This window comes from Pelobates fuscus, chromosome 4 (genome assembly GCF_036172605.1).
Source record: "Pelobates fuscus isolate aPelFus1 chromosome 4, aPelFus1.pri, whole genome shotgun sequence".
NCBI lineage: Eukaryota > Metazoa > Chordata > Amphibia > Anura > Pelobatidae > Pelobates > Pelobates fuscus.
In genome coordinates, this window is record NC_086320.1 from 255,868,132 (window position 1) to 255,889,659 (window position 21,528).

Sequence of the window (21,528 nt, forward strand, 5' to 3'; positions counted from 1 at the left end):
TGGATGTTGAAGGGGCACATTTGAGACGCAGCCATTCAGTTTTTTTCTAACTTTGAAGTTTAACGCTATGTCCATGTTCCAATTTTGAGTAGTTTAGATGGTTGGTTATTGAAACTTCCCCACAAATGCATACTATTTATTAAAGAATACACCCTGGGGTAATTCAAAAGGCATATTTTGAACCTTGGCGTGGGATCATTTTTTTCTCTAGTTTGTTCCAGGTGTAGTGGTAATGAGTATTTTTAAATGTGTTTTTTTACTTTTTTAAACTTTTTTTACTTTTTAAAACTAGTTTTTAAACTTTTGTTTTGCTTATTAATTTTTTTAAACTTTTCTAAACTTTCTTAAAAGTTTTTTTTACAGATTTAACATTTTTCTAAGCTTTTTTTTTTACCGTTGACCCCTAACTAGCAGTAAGTAGCACTAACAGTAAATTCCCCATTTTCCCATAACTCCCACCCACCCCAGCTATTGAAATATATAATTATAAAATATTTAAATTAGTTAATTAAATAAATTGAACCCCTGAGGGTAAAAAAATAAATAAAAGTTGATCATCAGGGGTTAAAAAAAAAAATAGATCACAGTATAATACTGTGATCTGTATTTTGATCACTGCAGTGATCGACTGGCAGGGAAGGGGTTAATTTTTATTTGGACTGGGTAAAGGGGGGTGTTATTTTCATTTTTTACTTAAACGTTATTAAAACTTTTTTTAACTTAATTTTTAACTTTTTAGAGCTTATTTTAAAACTTTTTTTTAACGTTAACCCCTAGTTAGCCTAACACCAAATCCCACAATTCCCCACTAACTTCCAACCACCCCAGCTAGTTAAATTTATCATTTTAAAATACTTACATTAATTAATAAAATAAATTTAACCCCTGGGGGTTAAAAAAAAGAATTAACCCTCAGGGGCTAAAAAAATATCAGATCATAGTAAAATGTAATCCCTGCCAATTGATCACTCTAGTCAGTGATCAATTGACAGGGAAGGGGTACATTTTTTACTAAAATGAGAAAGGGGGGTGGGATTTTAAATTAACTTTATTTTTTATTTTTTACACAGGGAAGCAGATCATCACTGATCCATCTCCCTGCACTTCACAGTGAACCAGTCTAAATGATTGACAGGCAGTCTGACAAGTATTGACATTAGGCTGACCTTTGGGCCAACCTGCTCCCTCTCTGGGTTGGGCTACCCCCATAGAGGGCATCACTTTTCCACCCCGTTTCCCCTCTTACTTATTACAGCAGATGGACATTGAAATAATGTGAGGAGACAATCGTGAAAAAGAGATCAGGCTTTGTGTGTGTATAAATCAGGCAGAGTGTGTGTGTGTGTGTATATATGTATGTGTCTATATCAGGCAGTGTGTGAGTGTGAGTAAGTGTATATATCAGGCAGTGTATGGCTATTAGACAGTTTGTGTGGGTGTATGTATTAGGCAATGAGTGTGAGACAGTTTTTATGTGTTAGTGTATGTATGTATTACATGTATAATCATAATATATTTCAGTACATGTTTTAGGCAGTGTGTGTGAGTATGTATCTATAAAGCAGTTTGTGTGTGTGTGTGAGGTGCTGTTTGTGTCTATTAGGCACTTTGTGTGTGTTGGTGTGTGTGTATTTGGCAGCGTTCGTGTGTGTGCATATACTGGCAGTTGGTGTGTGTGTGTATAATGTAGCTGTATGTTTATGTATTAGACAGTGTTTGTAAGGCAGCTTGTGTGTGTATATGTATTTAGCAGTGTGTGTGTGTGTGTAAAATCTAATAGGCAGTGTGTGTGTGTGAGTATGTATCTATAAAGCAGTTTGTGTGTGTGAGCACCCCGACCCTAGGCAGACACATTAGGGTCCATTCACTAAACAGTGATTTGATAAGTCTCTAAAAGCTTAAAACATAGGTCAAACTTTGTGTTTTTCAAGGTGAGATGGAGACTTTTCCAACTTGTCTATTTTAGCTTCTTTTCAACCCACCACTTAATGAATAGACACTCTGGGAACACTGTGAAAAGGGTCAGAGACATTAAAATGCAAAAACAAAAGCGGCAACAAACTGTAAAAATAAAGTAGAGAAGAGTAAGCAGAGATGGAGACTGTAAGTAAAGGAAAACACTGAGAAAAAGTTGTGTGTGAGTCTCTTAGCAAAAGTGAATGTATAAACACTAGTTTTGCTAAGAGGGAGGAATAATCCATATATATAAAGTATGTCAGCTTGCTGAAATGTTTTATATGTCTTGAGTCTGTCAGTTTCTTGGCAGATTTTAAAAGTGAAGATTTCAATAGAAATTGTACCTTTTATAATTAGGGCAAAAACACCTCCCTGTCTGTCACTCAGGCAACCAGAAAGGATTTCTTCCACTTTATTAAGTTCCACAGCTCTAACATAAGAGGCAGACTGGCTGTACTAGTGTGTGCCTGCATTCTACCTTTCTCAATGAGCTGAACTAGAGCTCAATGGGAAACATTAGGAAAGCCATGATCAAGAGTGCATGCGCGCTCTTGCAGATTCAGCACAGAGGGTTCATCCCAATAAGAAGCCTCTGATTGGAGTATTACCTGACACAGACAAGGGGCTTGCAGAAAGACATGCTGCAAAAATATGCATATTTTCTTTGAGGGTATATCTATTAAATTGTTAACAACAAAAAACAGTGAAATGTTCCGTTTGGTGTTTAGTGAATACATTGGTTACACAATTGAACTATCTCATGAGGGGGCGGCAAAATGGATCTAGGGCGGCAGAATTCCTTATACTGGTCCTGAACTCGCCTTTGGCCACCAGACTCCTAGCATCGGGGGTTCTTTGCAAATTGTGCAAAGTCTACAGATGGCGACCCTGCTGCTTTAAGGACAGTCAAATTTCTGAGCCAAAACAAAATTTTGCAATTTGTGTTATGTGTATGTTCCACTGTAATTTGTAAAAATCTTTCATTAAGTGCACTCGTACATAATATATATATATATATATATATATATATATATATATATATATATATATATGTGTGTGTGTGTGTGTGTTTTGTAAGGGATTGAAAAGTATTTCTTTTAATATCATATATGTGTGACTAACACTATTAACCCCTTAAGGACCAAACTTCTGGAATAAAAGAGAATCATGACATGTCACACATGTCATGTGTCCTTAAGGGGTTAAAGGGTCATTATAGTCACCAAAACATCCTTAGCTTAAAGGGACACCCCAGGCACCCAGACCACTTCTGCTCATTGGAGTGGTCTGGGTGCCAACTCCCACTACCCTTAACCCTGCAACTGTAATTATTGCAGTTTTTCATAAACTGCAATATTTACATTGCAGGTTTAACTCCACCTCTAGTGGCTGTCTATTAGACAGCCACTAGAGGTCACTTCCTTGTTTCTAGCACAGGTTTCCTGTGCTAGAGCGTCGCTGGACGTCCTCACGCTGTGTGAGGACCTCCAGCGTCGCTCAAAACCCCATAGGAAAGCATTGAAATGATTTTTCAATGCTTTCCTATGGGGAGACGTAATGCGCATGCGCGGCATTTCCGCGCATGCGCATTAGGTCTCCTCGGCCGGTGAGCGAGATTAGTCTCGCCCACCGGCCGACGTAAGCACTAGGAGGAGCGTCGCGGAGGCGGAGACAGCGGCGAGGGACATCGCCGCTTTCCCAGGTAAGTGACTGAAGGGGTTTTTACCCCTTCAGTAACCGGGGATTGGTGGGTGGGAGGGAGAGGGACCCTCCAGTGCCAGAAAAACGGATCGTTTTTCTGGCACTGGAGTTTCCCTTTAATGAAGCTGTATGGATCATGCCCTTGCAATCTCACTGCTCAATTATCTGCTATTTAGGAGTTTACTCACTTTGTTTATGCAGCCTCCTTGCATGTGACATTACACATCCTTACTAAACACTTCATGTAAAGAGTGATCTAATGTTTATACTTCCTTTACAGCTAATTCTGTTTAATATAAACAGCTGTGTTAATAGCTTGCTAGACTCTGCAGGAGCCTCCTGTATGTAAGTAAAGTTCAATTTACAGGGCAGGAGAGACAACGTTTAACATCTGATTGAAAATAAAGCCACTTTGTTTTCATCCGGGCTGTGTCAGTCACAGCAAGGGGAGGTGTGGCTAGGGCTACATGAGCAGAAACAAAAGTGATCTTACTCCTAAATAGCGGAGAATTAAGCAGTGAGACTTCAGAGCCATGATCTATGTACCCAAACTGCTTTGTTAAGCTAAAGTTGTTTTGTTGACTTCAGTGTCCTTTTCAGTATGAATATATTGGTTAAAAAAAAATATTTCATATTTTTGCTCATCATTTTTTTTACACATCAAGTGCCTCAGCTGACCAAGGAAATCACCAAGTATCAATTAAAACTAAGGTCTTCCTGGTGTGAGCAAGGATTTAACCTGCCCACAGACACAACAAATGCACTGGAGTTCAGTATACTATGCATAAGTTAATTGCAGCACCAATCTTATATGTAGGATGAGACATCCAGTGTCATCTTAACAACATTATGAGCGCCCGGGAAAAGCAGTGCACTTGGGCCCTGCCTACACAACGCCTTACAGGAATAAAAATTTAAATTATTGATGAAATTAAGCTTATATGCATTGGTACCTTCAATAAATGCAATACATTCATACAATACACACACAGACAGATTGCTGAGTACACACACACATGGACTGCTGAATACACACATGGACTGCTGAATACACACATAGAATGCAGAATACACACAGAATGCAGAATACAAACAGGCTGCTGTAAACACACACAGGCCACTAAATACATACACATAGACTGGTGAGTACACATGCACAGACTGCTGAATGCATACACACAGACTGCAGAATACATGCACAGACTGCTGAATACATACACACATACTGCTGAATACACACACACAGACTGCTGAACACACACACAGATTGCAGGACACATAAACAAACAGACTGCTGAATGCACACAGACAGCAGTAAGGGGAGCAGTGTTTGTGTGTGTGAGGGGTACAGTGTTTGTGTGTGTGTGTGTGTGTGTGTGTGAGGGGTTCCGTGTGTTTGTGGGGGGTGCTGTGTGTATGTGAGGAGTGCTGTGTATATGTGAGGGGTGTAATGTGTATATATTAGGGGTGCCCTGTGTGTGTGTCATAGGTGCTGTGTGTGTCATAGGTGCTGTGTGTGTGTGGGGGGGGGATGCATTGAGGTAATTGGGATTTTCAGTATTTTTATTTAAAATGATTTTTTTTAAAGCCTCATGTCCCACCTTCCCTCCCCCTTCTTCTTACCTTTGTTTAAATAGGGGGACACTGCCAGCCCTGGTGGTCCTGCCAGCCCTGGCAGAGTAGCTGCAGGCTGCCTTCACTCCTCCAGCGAGCAGAATGCTGTGTTGGGGCGTTGCTGCGGCAACACTCCGACAGAGAATGCTCGTGGGAAAAACTGCCTCCCTGGTCCCTCCCTCTACTAAAGGGCCTTTGGGCCAGTGAGGGAGATCTTTCATCTTCCCACCGTCCCGAGAGGGCCCAAAGTATGCTCATGTGGAAAGACGGCTCTGGAGACCTCTGCTTAAAACATGAAAGAAAAAACAGACTTCAAGGGAAGAATGCCTAAATCCACTTGAATGGTAAAAGTTAATTAATATCATACTTGTATTCATTACTATTATTGCCATTTATAGATCACCGATTTATTCTGCAGTACAATATTATAAAGGGAAAAATTTAACAATTCATGTATATAATATTACTTAAACACATGGGTGGGAGCACTAGATCTACCCTCTGAAGCATTTCATATGATAATGGCATTGGTAAGGTACTGTTAAGGTGAAAAACGCATCAGAGGGTAGATCCACTGCTGTCCCCTGTGTGTCCATACTATGTCATGAATAAAGGTATGACTTATTTACTTTTACCATTCAAACAGATTGAGGTGTCTTTAATTGAGGTCCATTTTTTTCTTTTTTATCTTTTCATTTTTAACACTGCTCACACCGTATTGTTAGGAAATAATGGAACATCCTAAAGTCATTAGAATATTAAATTATTCTACTTTTTTTAAATTGTAAGAAACAGTTCTACAAGAAATTTTATTATTTTAGAGTACATTCATGGTTGAATTTAGCACCAATTTTGCTTTATATATATGTGTGTGTTTCTTAACATTTAAATAAACCAAAGAAACAGATTTACCCACCCTAACAACCCAACTTTACAAAAAAAACACGACCTCTTGGCCCAGTGCAACTTAGGTTAAATGCCTAGTTGGCCAAATTAGATGGTGGCATCTTCCACATACATATTAATATCTTTTAGAAGGTCAAGCAACAGGTAAGAATGAATGGATTGAATGCAAGTGTGGACCAAACAGTGGTGCATCCGAATCAAGACCTGCAGAATTCAGGCACCGTTTCCAAGACATGATGTCATTATATCCTGGGTGGATTTAGGGGAAAGAGTTTCAACAACAGTAGAAGTGCTGAAGAGAAGTGGGAAAGTCAGGAGCAGCATGACTGCACCTTGAACAGCATGTCTGCTACTGATGATATTTAAAGCTATGTATGTGTGAATGAGTGTATCTGTGACAGTACTTATGTAGGTTGATATGTCAGTGTATCTCTATGACTGGGACAACATTTGAATTTTAGTGTATGTATCCATTAAATTCTGCCTCTGAGTGACTTAGTGTGGTGTTTGTATCAAGTGTGTGCTTTTATCAATCAGTGTATTTGTGTGTTACTTTGCCTCTATATGTGTATACAGCAGAAGGAGGGGGAACACTTTTATGTAAGTTAGAATGTGGGGATGTGCGATAAGATGGAGGGGAAATTGTAAGATGATGTGGGGACCTACATTGTGGATGGAATTTATTTTAAGGGGATTTTGTGGATGCACATTTGGAAGGAGAGTCTACTGTCAGGTTCATGTTGGCGTGTCAGTGAGGAGCAGGACATATTGGTTGGCAGTGGTGCGGCAATGTAAATGGCATGGGATACTTTTTAAAGGGGCATTCTAGGCACCATAGCCATTACATAGAACTGTACTGATTATGGTGCTAGGAGTCCCCTAGCATTATCAAACAGGAAACTGTAAAACAGCAATGGTTATTTGTTTCTTTTCTGCATCTGTTAGGTGGATGTTGTAGCGGAGAGGTAGTATAATCCACAGTATCTCCGCTGGGTAACAGGAACAACATAAAGTAATCCAGGCAAATGAGTACAGCATACAATAATCCCGGTAGCGTTACAAGAATCCTTCCTTCCCAAGAACTAGACGACACATAGGCTGGGAGTCAACTGAGGTCTTTATTCACAGTTCCAGTATTTATGCAAGTCCCCATGCAAGGGGTTTCCATACTGACATAACAGGGCCATTCTGTACATTTCCCCCATCAGGCACTGCTGGACGAGAGGGATACTCCCACTAGAATATACAGTTAAGTGGATTATCCCTCCGTGCAGCAGAACCGGCATTTTACACTAAAACCCATAACTTTTACAATATTCCCTTTATTTAAACGACTGGACGTTCGGTAGATAGCTGGGGTCTGAGCGCACATTTCGTGAAAGTACCGCTCAGATCCCAGCATAAATAACCGAACACCGCATGAAACAAGTATTGGAACTGCTTGGAAGTCCAGCGGTATTCGTGCCGCCGAGTAGCCGATTTTAGTTCCAGGCGCTCGATGACAAAATACAACTGGGCTAACAAAGGATCCAAGATGGCCGACCGCCGCGTGGTCGGTAGCCGAATGGCGGCCACCCTGAATCCCTCTCATTACCGATTGCAACAATGTTGCAATCCTTAATGGGAGCCACACGACCTCCTGTGTGTGGTCTCCCTTCGGTAGTTTGTTCGTTTCACGAACAGTGTTGAAATTCACTGTTCGTGAAACAATTGTATGAATGCTGGTGTTTTTTTGTATGACGCCAGCATACGAACGCTATTGTTCGCATGGAACCTGTGCAGCATACACATACTTGGTTCTTAAAGGTATATACACATCTTTAGGATAACACAATAAACAGTGGCTAATCCGCCACAGATGTGTTGTTTTAATCTAAGTTGAAGTGCTAAACCAGAAGTCAACCTGTCCACATTATCTTAGCAACTCATAGCAAGTAGAACCACTGTTTATTGGTCGAGTATTGTAAACAGTATGACATTTTACCACTGAATTGGCACCAATGAACTCCTTGCACCATATCCACTTCAGTAGGTAAACACATTCTCACAATGGACCCCTTTGTTCATTAGTCCATCACTGATTAAATGGACAAACACATCTAAATTATTATTGCATACAATTATTTAATGACATTCCTTATTCTGATCAGTTTGAAATGTATTTACATGTGTGTCATGATCAATGTCTTGTAATGTCTTAGTTCTAACCAGACCCTGAACATCATTTGTGAATGGTTAATTTAATAGATGTTAAAACATGCCTGATTGGTGTTACAGCAAATATTTTCTTTTTTTCGATGCGTTGCCGATAGCATGAAGGAAATTGTGTATATTTTCATAAGATTATCACCTCTATTTTAACCGGCTACTTTGTATTATCTCATTAGGCATGTGCACATCGCTGGAAAAATATATACTATGAATCCGAGTACATACTTCCACATGGGTTCTGTTCCATCCTCCCACCCAACCTGCAGGCAAATGGGAAAAGGTTAATCCCATGTTATGAAGGTGAGTGTTAGTCTATTATTTTCATTTAAAGGCTCACATATTGAAAAATAAAATGTCAGGAATAATGAGTGAGTGTTCAAAGAGGTTATTTACTAAATTAGTTTTCATCTATAGATAGCTTTTATGTCTCTGCTACTCTTTTTTTTATGCCGGTTTACTACATTATAGTTAAATATGATATATATCAAACACAATAAAATAAATAAAAATATTCTATACTATCTTGACTTTAATTGTTTGTTGTATCAAGAAATATATCAGTGTCTTCAAATTGAGAAAAACTAATTTTGTCAACAGGTGATTTATTTCCTCCTTTTGTTTTTGTCTGAAGACATGTAAATTATAAATTCTTTCAGACTGACAGGGTTGTAATTGTTGTAATAATTGTTACTCTAACTGGGCTATTCTACCAACGGTGTTCTTCTCTAAACTGTCTATGGGAGTATAAGGCTTAGCTGGGCTGGATGCATATGTGACTTGGAGAATGTTTCAATTCAACTACTTTGAACCATTGTTTTCAATTATATTGAGACTCTTAGATAATACATGATTTATTAATTACCTCTTTTAATTTCAGATATGAAGCAGTAAAGTATGTGTGTATATATAACAAATGTAAAGGCTTGGCCTGCAGTTGTGGGAGGGGATTGTTCCCAACTTAAACCCCCTACTCACCTTCCTCCTTCCCGTACGTTTTTTAGCGATTCGCATGGAAGCTGTTTCCGATTGCTGTCTGCTCCCTCGTGGTTCTCCTTACCTGACCTGCTGTTCTCCATCACTGTTTCTTCCTGTCCCCGGTCTTTTCTCAGGGGTAATTGTCAGCAAGTCCTGCTTACCTGGCCATGGAAGGGGTCCTTGGCTGTTCTGTCCATCGTGGTTGCGTGTCAGGCAGGGGCATGGTTTCAGAGAGTGCTGCTCTTTAGTTCCCGTTTCAGGTGATTGCGGTCCGCGGGCTCACTTCACCTCAGAGCTGGGTATGGGTAGTTAGTGCTCTGTCCGGAGCTCTGCCTCTTGTCCTCCATGTCGCCCCCTTTCCGCCCTGGCTCTTGTGGAGTCAGCCCGGCTACGACGCTGCTCACCTCCGCTGGCGGCTCAGCTTGCTGCACGTCCCGTTTTTCTGTCCTCTTTGCAGTTAACCCCCTCACTGCCTGCATCGCTAAGCTAAGCTGGAGGGAGTTTTATGTCGATATATCTCTATACTACTATTGATATATTTCCATACTACTATCCACTTATAGTGCGGATTGTGCACTTTTGCAAGTTATGGTTAACTTGCAAGTTACATTGATACTCATTATTCCTAACTAGAGTGACTGATCTTAGGATCAGATCAACCTATCTGCTGCCTTAGAGCTTATGGTACAGGTTCACTATTCCACCTGCCATATATCGTTCCACTCTCAGTCTCATGAATATACTGAACGCTGTCAGTGTTTCATTAGTTACTTAAGATTGACACATTTCTATGATACATTTCTTTTGCGCAGATATATTCTTAGGTTGTATGAGATAAACCTGTCTGCTGCTTCATAGTATCGGTTGCAGGTTTACCATTCCACCTGTCTCACATTGTTACACTCTCAGTCACGTGAGCATACTGAACACTGCTAGCATCTTAACAGTAATTTGAGATTGATACAGAGTTTGGATACACTTCCTTTGCGCAGATAGATTTTGAGGTTATTACTGTGGCTCTATTTAGTACGCATTTTTCTACTTATTCCTCTAGTTATTGATGATTTTGTATCATCTCTCGTTTGTCTTTCCCTTCTATGTGACTACGGTGGTTTACTCTATACCAGACTGTTAGCAATAGTTAGGGCTATTTGATTATGTATGTGTTTGTACCTATTCTCTACGTTTTTGTATTATTAAAGTATTATTTTTAACTGCTTTACCTACTTTACCACATATAGTTATATCTACTATCTTGAGTGACAGACTCTCCTTTCTCTCTTGTTTCTATCCTGTAAACCCCGTCGAAGTGGAAGGTTTTAGCGTGCTTGGCTGGGAGGAGTGTGGTTTCTATTTACACCATTAGGGTTACCCCCTTGTCTGTCCTCCTGGACATATCATTTTCTGGCCTATTTTGTCTTGCTTATACCGGGTTTACAGGATAGCCAAATCCTCACAGGCACCAACCACAGCTCCACAAGACATAATACTAAGATGTCTATGTCTGACAAACTTGGACTAATGGCAGCTATGCAAGGCAAAACCCCATTTGAGTTTGAGGAAAGCAAACTATCCTTTTAGGATCTAAGCAGAGCCACACTGATGTGGCGCAAGAGCATGCACCCAATCACCAAACAACTCCAAGCAGCAGGAATAGCCTACAGGTGGTCGACACCAGGGACACTCTGGATCACCAAAGACGACAAGCACTACAAAGCTACTGACCACACGGAGGGGCCAGCGTTGATGGCCGCCCTGGGACTCCTGAACCCTGCACAGGCCCCAGCAACGAGGCTTGCACACCGACCAGGGACAAAAGGCGCAGATCTACTCATGACACCTGGACCAAGCCGGGGCACTAAAACCTGAACAAACTCTATCTGCATACAGCCTTATAGGCCTTAGTTTAAACAGTTTAAAAGTTTTATGTCACAAAATATATAAATAAAAGACAATAGAACAATAAATACATTCCAACAGTTCTAGCACTCTAAGATACAACATTTTTAATTTATTACCCTTAATTATCACTTTAATTATAAATTAGACGACATACCAAATTTAGTGTCTTCACTTCAACTTGAAAGAACCTTAAATAGCTATTCACTGTCTATGACAAACCATGTAAACATAAAAACAAACAAACATAAATCCTGATAGATAGTGCCTTACTATAGGGCTTGATATATTCCCCTTTTCTTTTCCCTTTTCTGCTACTTTCTCTCTTTTCTTCTCTTTTTTTTAAAGAAAATTTACGCTATAAATAGCCAAAAGACGGCTTTATGTAGAGATGCAAAATATAGAAACATTACAACCTTATGAACATATCAACAGTGTTAGCTCTCTAAGATGTAAAATTATTAAGACATTTTTCTAATCTGTCTCTATATTCATAAGTTATTTGTCATACTAAGTTTATCATCTTTGATTCTTCTCAAAAAAATGTTTAATTATTATTCACTACATTGTTTTTAACAGTAATGTCCAATATACATACTGTGCTAAAATCGAATAATAGATACTACTATTTTCCTTATGTAGGGCTTAATTTTTTTACCCATTTCTCCCATTGTTCTATTCTAGAATTAGTATAGTTATCTTGTCTCAGGATTCCAATCTCCATTTTGCAATGGTTCAGGACCTGATATTTTATCATATCCCAAGAGGGGGATTCAGATAATTTCCAGTATCTCGCTAATGTTGCTTTAGTCTCCGTTAAGATGTGAATCACTATATCTTTTTTGCTTCATGAAATTCTAGGCCAACCTAGATGGTAGGTAAAGTCAAGATCTACTTTTATCACCTCTTGACAAAATTTTGCTATTTTATTCCATAGTTGACTTAGGTTTGGGCAAGACCACCAGATGTGGACATAGTCTGCTCTAGATGAGCCACATCTCCAACACTTATATTGAGAGGATGGGTGCATTTTTTGCCAATTTAGTGGGGACATAATGCCATCTATTAATGATCTTATAATGACTTTTAGATGAATTTAAACAATGAATAACCTTAGTTACGGCATTATTTCCATTTATGCACTCATTTCTTGTAATAGTAACCTGTAGCTCTTTTTCCCAAGATACAAGGGCTGGAAATATTGGGCTTGATTTATATAATTTATATAATTTAGCACAATGTGATACTAAATTTGTATTACTTTTAGAATTAATTCAATTAATGAATAGATGTAATCCTTCAGATGACTCTATGACCCTATGTTTGTGTAGAAAATGCTTTATACTTAAATATGTAAAATTCTCTCTATAGGGAAGAGAAAATAGCTGCCTAATATCCTCAAAGGACATAATTTGATTCTGTTGCATTATTTGATCTATATTATTAATACCATTAGACGTCCAGGTTTTTATATTTAAATCTTCTATATTCACTGTCAAAATGTTGAAAGGTATATCCGTAATAATTTTATCCAGTATCTTAAGTCTCTTTTTCCAATTTTTCCACTGCAATAATAAATTATCCATAATTAGGCCTATGTTTGTTTTTATTTATCTTTTGTAGACTCCAAAATATAGCTAATAAGTCTGGAGATCCCAGTCTTGTAACTTCTATTTTTGCCTCATATGTCTGCCTCATATGTCTCTAGAATATCTGGGACCCCCAACCCACCCTTTTTGGAACTCATATTTAGTATTTTTTTATTCACCCTCGTTTTTTTTTCCAGCCATATAAACTTCTCAAAAGCTGTCTGTATCATTGTAAGCCATGGTTTTGGAATTTTAAGAGGTATCATGCAGAATATATAGCTCCATTTTGGGCATTAAGTATGATTTTACAACATTTATTCTCCCAATCCATGATAGCTCTGCAGCTCTTAAGTCTTTAAGTTGTTTATTTATTTGTTTCATCATAGGGAGAATATTGTTCTCTATGATTTTATTTGGGTTACTTGTTATTTTAATACCTAGATATTGCAAATGTTTCTTAGCCCAAGCGAAGTCATATTTATTCCCAATCTTCCCTCTTTCTTCCTTACTTAGATTTTTTGCTAATATAGTTGTTTTATCTACATTCAACTTGAGATTGGAGTAATTTTCAAATTCAGTTATAACTTTCATCAATTCATCCAATGATGGTACAGGATCTGTAATGGAGATTAGGACATCGTCCGCATATAGTGATAATTTGTAGTCTTCTTGACCTATTCTGACACCTTTAATCTTTAGGTTTTCCCTAATTTCACAGGCTAGAGGTTCGATATATAACAAATAAAGCAGCGGCGAGAGAGGGCATCCCTGTCTCGTCCCGTTGCTTATTTTAAACCAGTCAGATATTGTACCTCTCCCTATAGTTCTAGCCCTTGGGAAAGAATATAAGGCCATAACAGCGTCCATTAGCCATCCACCAAAATCAAAAGCCTTCATAGATGCTATCAGGAAGTATATAGACATGCTGTCCGGGTGAACTCATTTCATCTCCCAGCTAGCTCCCTGTCAAAGCTCGCCACAACCTTTTTTTGCTCAGACCTAGTTGAATCAGAAGTAACCCCTACCCCCATAAAGGTATACTCTCCAGCAATAGTGTGAGAAAAATAATCGATATTCTAGACAGCACTAACGAGTCCCATTTCTGGCCCTGTCATTGGACGCAGCGAAGGCCTTTGATAGGGTCAGGTGGGACTTCCTGATAGCATCTATGAAGTTTATGAAGTTTAAAAGATACCGGACAGCATGTCTATATGCAAAATCAAGTATTCTTGTTTCTGCAGCAAACATTCTGTGTTTTTAAAGGAATTTCATAAAATGTATTTCAATTAGTAATACAAAATGTAACAATTTAATTGGTTAGTATATTAACTATCTTTCCAAGCTCCACGACATGGAAAGGGTGTTGCTGGGCTTGCTGTGTAACAAATTAACCCCTACTATATTTGTTAGTTATTATCCACTCAATAACACATATTCGAATAGTTACTTACTAATATACTTGTACGTGACTAAAAAAAAATGTTTATTAATTGTTGTTGCAGCAACGCAGATGGTACTATTGAAAACAAGATATCAGGGCAAACACATCCTTATCTTGAGTGTACTAGAGTCAATGTAGCCAGGTGGAGCTGACTTGTTTTTCAAACCATTATTTGCTAATTCTGTTGTTTAGCTAAATTTAATACATAATCTATATACAAGATGAAGACTTATATCAAAGATGGTTGATGGTCTACACTATTATACCCTTTACAAATATTCACAACCAATTTTTTAGGGTGCTACAGTGAAAGCATCAAGAATTGCTATTGCAACGTACATGGAACAAATCACTGTTATTTGTTTTGTTAATTTTCTATTTATGTATTTTTATATATATGTTTGAAATTTGTAGATAAGATGTTTGTTTGTGAAGAGTGTCCTCTTTTTTTCAGAATTGAATATAAATTCTAAATTAATCTTGCTACACTACCTGGCTGTCAATCAGTTACTTCCAGGTTTTTGTTATCTCAATCCTACCCCTCACAACATCAAGATCCATCCACCCGTTGGGTCTGCATCTAAATTTTGGGAAGTATGAAAGGTGAAAATGATTGGGAACAAATCCTTTCTATATAGGAATTGCTGTAATAACACCAGTACAACGAGAGCTTAAGTCTACCCCATGCATTTACTACTAATCAAACTGTCTTAATACTTGGCTACATGTTGGGCACATTTTCAAAATGTGTCCCCATAATTTTATAGTTCAACAATCAACCCTTGACGTTTGTACCTTTTTACTGTATACACATTCCCCCATGTGTGTACATCCCCTCCAACCCTTTTTCCAACTTGTGTTCTTCTCCCCATATTCACCAATCATGTGTCTTTCTACCCCTTACCCCTCACCCCTCACTTGTATTTCCCACTCTCATCTCTGTTGCAGTTCTGTCATCTTACACCATTTCTCCTTCACTTCTTGCATTTATTGAACACTTTCCATTTTTCTGCCTCCAGTTGTACCCTTTCCTCCAGAAAATATTTACTTCTTGCTCTAACACTCGTGTGCCTGTTATATGTATTTTTGCCCCCTTGTCCCTCATGTGTCTTCTCTTTCTCCCATACTTTCATATAACTATTTATATCATCATCTCCCTTAGTCTGTTCCTGCACCTTCCACTCAATCAACACTTCAGGATTCCAATAAAGAAAATTGGGCAGAGGAAACACATTCCTCAGCCATTTCCTGCTTGACTATCCTACACTTGCAGCAATATTGAGTACCCTGGTTCCCCTCACCTAGAGATACTCCTGCACTAGATATTTGTGAAAACGAGAGAAATCTTAATGTATCCTTCCTGGTAAAATAATTTATGAATAAAAAATAGTGTAGTATATATGTTTACCTACTATATCAAACACAATTTTTGTGATTACGTTATTTCTTATTTGCCAGAGCCTGTGGTGAAATATTCAGCAATTTCAGTTGTAACACTTGGATAGCCATTCTCTAATGGAATATATAAAATCATTTTCTTTGTATATGCAGATCAAAGTTTGTGTGCTTTAATTTAAATGAACACTATATGGTCAGGAGCACAAACAAGTACTCCTGATCCTATAGTAATAAATCCACCATCTAGCCCCTCTGGCCCCCTTTTCTCCCCTAAATATAGTAAAATCTTACTTTTATTAAAGTCTGCAGCTGCTGGCTCTGCCTCTGATATGCCTGCTTGGCTGACATCATCAGAAGTGATTATTTGAGCCAATAACAATGCTTTCCCATGGGATTGGCTGATACTGTCAAGGAGGTAGATCAAAGCCAGAGTCAGCACAAGCCAACACAGCCCTGGCCAATCAGCATGACATCATAGAGGACAGTTCAGTGTTTCCATGCAGAGGGTGGAGACACACTGTGCAGCACTTCCCCAGGAAGCACCTCTAGTAGCTATCTGAGGACTGGCCAGTGGAGGTATCGCTAGGCTGTAATGTAAACACTGCAAAGAAAAGGCCGTGTTTACTGCAAAAAGCCTGATGGGAATGATTATACTCACCAGAACAAATACAATAAGCTGTAGTTGTTCTGGTGACTATTGTGTCCCTTAAATGTACTAAAACAAATCAACTGCAATTTTAAGTACTAAAATCTTTTGTGTCCACTTAGTTGGTGACTTATATATTATTGAAATAATATATTAAATCAATACATTCTGGTTTTAAAGCTCTAATTTTGAACCAGTCTTGTTTGAAACAGAAGTAGAAAAGAATATGCTTCATAGAAAGACTCATGTGATGCATTGGATTAAACATTGTATCGACATAAAACAACTATTGAGTTAGATCCAACAAAATATATTACAATCTAGTTTACTTGTTCAGTCTCATGCTAATGAGGTTTTCTAGAGTATTTCGGCATACACAAGGGACGATAAAATAAGATACATTAGTAAGGATGAGTTTCTCTTGTATTTTGGGATTTTAGTCATTAAAGCAACTGCCAGTGGAAAGTTGGCAAACTAAGGAATGTTTAAGGCTGTCTCACTTTTCTTTTCAATATTAGGCAAGCTTTGCTTTCCGGTTTTGGACTCTGTAAGACATCATTATTTCAGCTTCCATCCTTAGTGTTAACAATGTTTAGCCTGTTCACTATTTTATTGAGTTAGAATATATTAGAACTATGTTGACAGTTAAATAACATTGTGTACTTTTCATGTATTGAGTCTTTTTTTTTTTTTTTTATTTAAACTGTCTCATTCAAAACCTTTTGGAATTCAGTTGAATGTTGCTTTGTGACTATTACATATCTTTATGAAGTTTAAAAGATACCCAAGTAAAATAATTTTTTGGGGGTATGTATAGCTAATATAAATAGGAAATTAGTTGTCCATTGCATAATGGCTTAATTGATTTTTTTTGTAAATAATAAATACATATAGGAGAATACATATAGCAGTTTTCAAAACTGTTCTATTCCAACTAGCAGCATTTAGTGAGTAGTACACCAATGTTGCTTGGGGTAAAGTGGTACACTAAGCAACATTCCCTTGTGGTACACCATTTATTCCCTTGAACAGATAGTCTAAGCACCATACCTCCCAACTCTGGCGTCCAGACAATCAGAATGCCGGTAGGAGAGAGGTAAAAGAACAAGCCACTGATGCAATTGTGTCACTAGCTCTATCTGAAAGGGGAATTGGAATTGGGTCTATCCAAATAACTGCCAGGCAGCATGGTGTGAAGGTATGCCAGGTTGTCTGTCCATCATTCAAGCTGAAGGCAGGCAACCCACTGAGGGATGACATGTAGGGAGCACTTTAGAAAAGTTCACCAGGGTAATTCTGGTGGTCTTATGGTGATGGGTTTAGAGGGAATTGCTCCCAAATCAGATGCACAGTTGAGAATTAGAGAGAATCTTCTCAAACAGTCCCTATTAATATAGTGTCTGCGTACCTTGTTCCCAGGGGGACTCAACTAGATTTATATATATATATATATATATATATATATATATATATATATATATATATATATATAGTTTTGTGGGAGCAATATTTTATTGCTTGTTTGTGTTTGTTTTTTATACTTTTCATTTTTACACTGCTCAGAATCTACATAATTGACTCAATTATTTGTACTTTATAAATGCATTATCTTCATATAGTGGTTTAAAATAAAGAATTCTTGTTTTTGAGACATGTATGTTAGAATTGTATGGGTATATATTTGATTTATTGCTTTGTATATATTTGCATTCAAATATATTTGTACTGTGTAGTTAATATGGCTATATTTAGCTGTTTACTTAATTATTGATTAATTATGCCCCCCTCCCCCACCCATATATACGAGGGGTGTTTGCCCATAAATCATGCCTGTCTTGAAAAAGTCTAGTTTATTGCAACGCTGATGGCAAATCCTTTCATGTTGTGTCCTCTATGATACTATGCAACTTGGTTAGCTGTTTTCTTTTGTTAGGCTGGGGAAATTATGACTATTTGGACTAGGAATCAGTTCCACCCTTGTATACATTGTTGCTGTTTTAACCTTGCTATATATTCTCCTGTTATCAGTTAAGCAGTCACAGCACATTTTATCTGGATGCAATAGGATTTGACATTCAGCCTCTAAGTAGACTCTCTACTCTTGTTTACTGTGTTTATTGCTGCTACTGTTTTGCTGCTTTTAACATTTGTGTTTCCATTAGTCATGACCTTTATTTCTAGGTCTTATCTTCCTAAGGTGTGCTATCCTCAATTAGGTGATCTCCACTATGAGAATCTAATCTATTTTTTTATCACTGTATTTTATCAATTTATATTTTTATTGTTTGGTGTTAATAAACAACTATTTTTACATATTTTATTATGCTTTAACCCCCCATTAGCACCTAACCCCGTCTTTTTAATTTGTTTCTGCCCACATACTTTCACTCTCCCCTTGTTACCACCCTTCCACAGTCACTCACCACCCCTCACCCTACCACACACCCTGTGTCACTCACACCCTGGATTTTGTCACACTCAATGCCGCCTAACTGTGTCACACTCACCCACCCCTAAATTCTCAGTCTCATGCCTCTAACCCTGTCTCATTTACTCCTTCACCCCATTACACTAACCCCCTAACTCTGTCTCGCTCATCTACCCTTACCCTGTCATACCTAACCCCAAGCCCTGCCAATTTCACCCCCAAACCCTGTTACAGTAACACATCTCACCTTGTCACATTTGCCCCCTCACCCTGTCATGATAATTCCCCTAATTATCATATGGAAGTGAGCAGAGTGGGGTGTGGTTAGGAAAGCCTGGTCTAGCCATAGGCTTCAATCAGCCTTAAGCCAGCACCTTCTGCAGCCATATTCCACTTGACCTCAGGGAAGCAACACTCCTGTACCCAAATGATATGCAAACATGATAATGGCTAAACATTGTAAGTCCTGACTTATGAGTGTGTGAATCAGTGTGTGTATCTGTGTGATTGTTAGTGTGTTTATGTATGTGTTTCAGTGTGTATGTATGTGTCAGTGTGTAAATGTATCCGTGTTTCAGTATGTATTTGACTCCCTATAAGTGCATGTGTTTGTACATAGTGTTGGTGCAATAAAACACTAACACTACATACACACCCCTGCATTTTCACACCAACATTATTTATAAATACACCCCAGCATTCAATTGCCAACAACGCATAAAACACAAACATTACACAAAGTATTTTACTGCATTCCAACACCAACTCTACATACAAACCCACCCCTGCATTAAAATGCCTTCACTACATACAAACATACCCATGCAGTCAAATGCCAAAACTAGATACAGACATAACCCTGTATTCAAACACAAACACATACCTGCATTCAAAGGCCAACACTACTCACAAATAAATCCCTACAATATCACACGCATACTCCATACAAAAACATATACTCCATACAAATACTCCATACTTACATTCAAATACACAAATGCTGCTCACAAAAGTAATCCTACAAGAATGGGCAAATGGTAGATCCCCCAGCTGAAAAAAAAGTGGGAGTTGCACGACAATTGAATATCTACCTTTTAGCCTTCCTTTTGCAAGAGGGGGTCCCAAAATATTATCTAGACAGCCACTAGAGGAGGACTCAACCCTGCAAGGTAATTATTGCAGTTTTTAAAAACTGCAATAATTACTTGCTCAGTGTTAAGGGTGATGGGAGTTGGCACCCAGACCACTTCAATGGGCTGAAGTGGTCTGGGTGCCTACAGTGTCCCTTTAAGTTTAGTGCCTTGAAGACAGCATCCTCTGAAATAATTATTGCTTTAAAAAAAAAAAAGCTCAAGTTAACCCTAGTGATATACAATAACAAATATTGTGGTGATACATTACAAACAATAGCACAAAACTTACAGCTATGCTTCCGTATGCTACATGTTTAAAAAAGAGGTCTACAAGACCTAATGTTTACATAAATGAACATAAACACTCTCTGTAAACTGTGTAACTTGGACAGTATGTCTAGCCTATGAAAGGAAGGAAAACATCTGGAAGCTTCCTTAAAGGGACACTAAAGTCACCCAGACCACTTAATCTAAATGACACGATGCCGTGGTTTTGTCCTTTTAACCCTGCTTGGTAAAATGTTGAGGTTTTTTTTAGAAACTGCATTTTTTTTTTTTACATTGCATGGTTTTATTCACTTCTAATGGCTGTCCTCATGACTGCCACAATATACACTGTCCTAGCCAGGGTGTTTGTCAACCATTCAACAATGACCACCTTAAAGTCACCCAAAGCAAGTGGCTGTCGGGCACTGAGGTGGCGAGGGAGCTGTAACTTTACTTCTTGTGGGAGGGAGACTTAATCTAAATGTGGACTAGAGCACTGTAGTGGAAGGAACATAGGTTTCCACATGAAGCAGAAGCCCCAAGGAAATCATTGAATTCAAATTAAACTTGTAACTTGTTTTGCATATTTTCTTTGGGGGTATAATAAATCTTGGTTTGCAATAGCTGCAGATCTTGTATCTGCAGCTATTGCCTGCCTTCCCTTTCTTCCCCAACACAGACTTTATGTAGCTGTCCAATCTTCTCAATGACCTGTTTTGCAAGGCAGGTACTTTGGGCAATGTACTGTGTCTTGAGTTTAACTTCACTGAGCTAAACTACTAGGAAGTGTCAAGGCTGTTTGTGTGATTGACAGCAGGGTAGATGTTACAATGTTCATTTATAAAAGTTTTAATTTTTATTGAAATTGACACTTATATAAAATGAAAAAGAGGGGACAGATTTTTCACATATAATACACTTCAGTAAGCTGTATGGTTTATGTGTTTAGAGTGTTCCTTTTAACATTTTAGCTGTCTTTTTTTTTATTATTAACTTTTTTGGCTATTTCTTCAGGAGTAGTTTTGATTCTAGTAGTGTTACTTTCCATAAACAAAAAATGAAACTGTTCAAAAGAAGGATCGGCTATACAATAGATTAACTATGTTGGAACGCAACAGGATTTAAGGTCTGCGTTTTTGTGGTTCACTAAAATCCCTGCTGGGTTTACTCCTCTGTGACTGCTGGGTGGTACATGTAGGCTTCACATAATGCAAATCAGCAGAGAAAATGAAATAACTGCTGTATTTTTCTTAATCCCTAACAGAATATAAAAAGAAATATGGAGAAGAACATGGCTCCTGCCAAGCTGGAATTGCAGGATCCTTTATGGAGGTCAGTGATGTCTTTTTTTTTTTTTTTTCATT

General features: G+C 38.2%; 1 protein-coding gene across 1 annotated transcript in view; it reads left to right on the plus strand.

The window, feature by feature from the left end:
• The window catches only part of ITGA9 (integrin subunit alpha 9), a 496,852-nt gene that overhangs the window by 131,199 nt on the left and 344,125 nt on the right, over positions 1-21,528 (plus strand). Inside the window, exons 4-5 of the mRNA XM_063452059.1 lie at positions 8,565-8,688; positions 21,429-21,496. Coding sequence (XP_063308129.1) covers positions 8,565-8,688; positions 21,429-21,496 — 192 coding nt within the window. The remainder of the gene's footprint in view (positions 1-8,564; positions 8,689-21,428; positions 21,497-21,528) is intronic.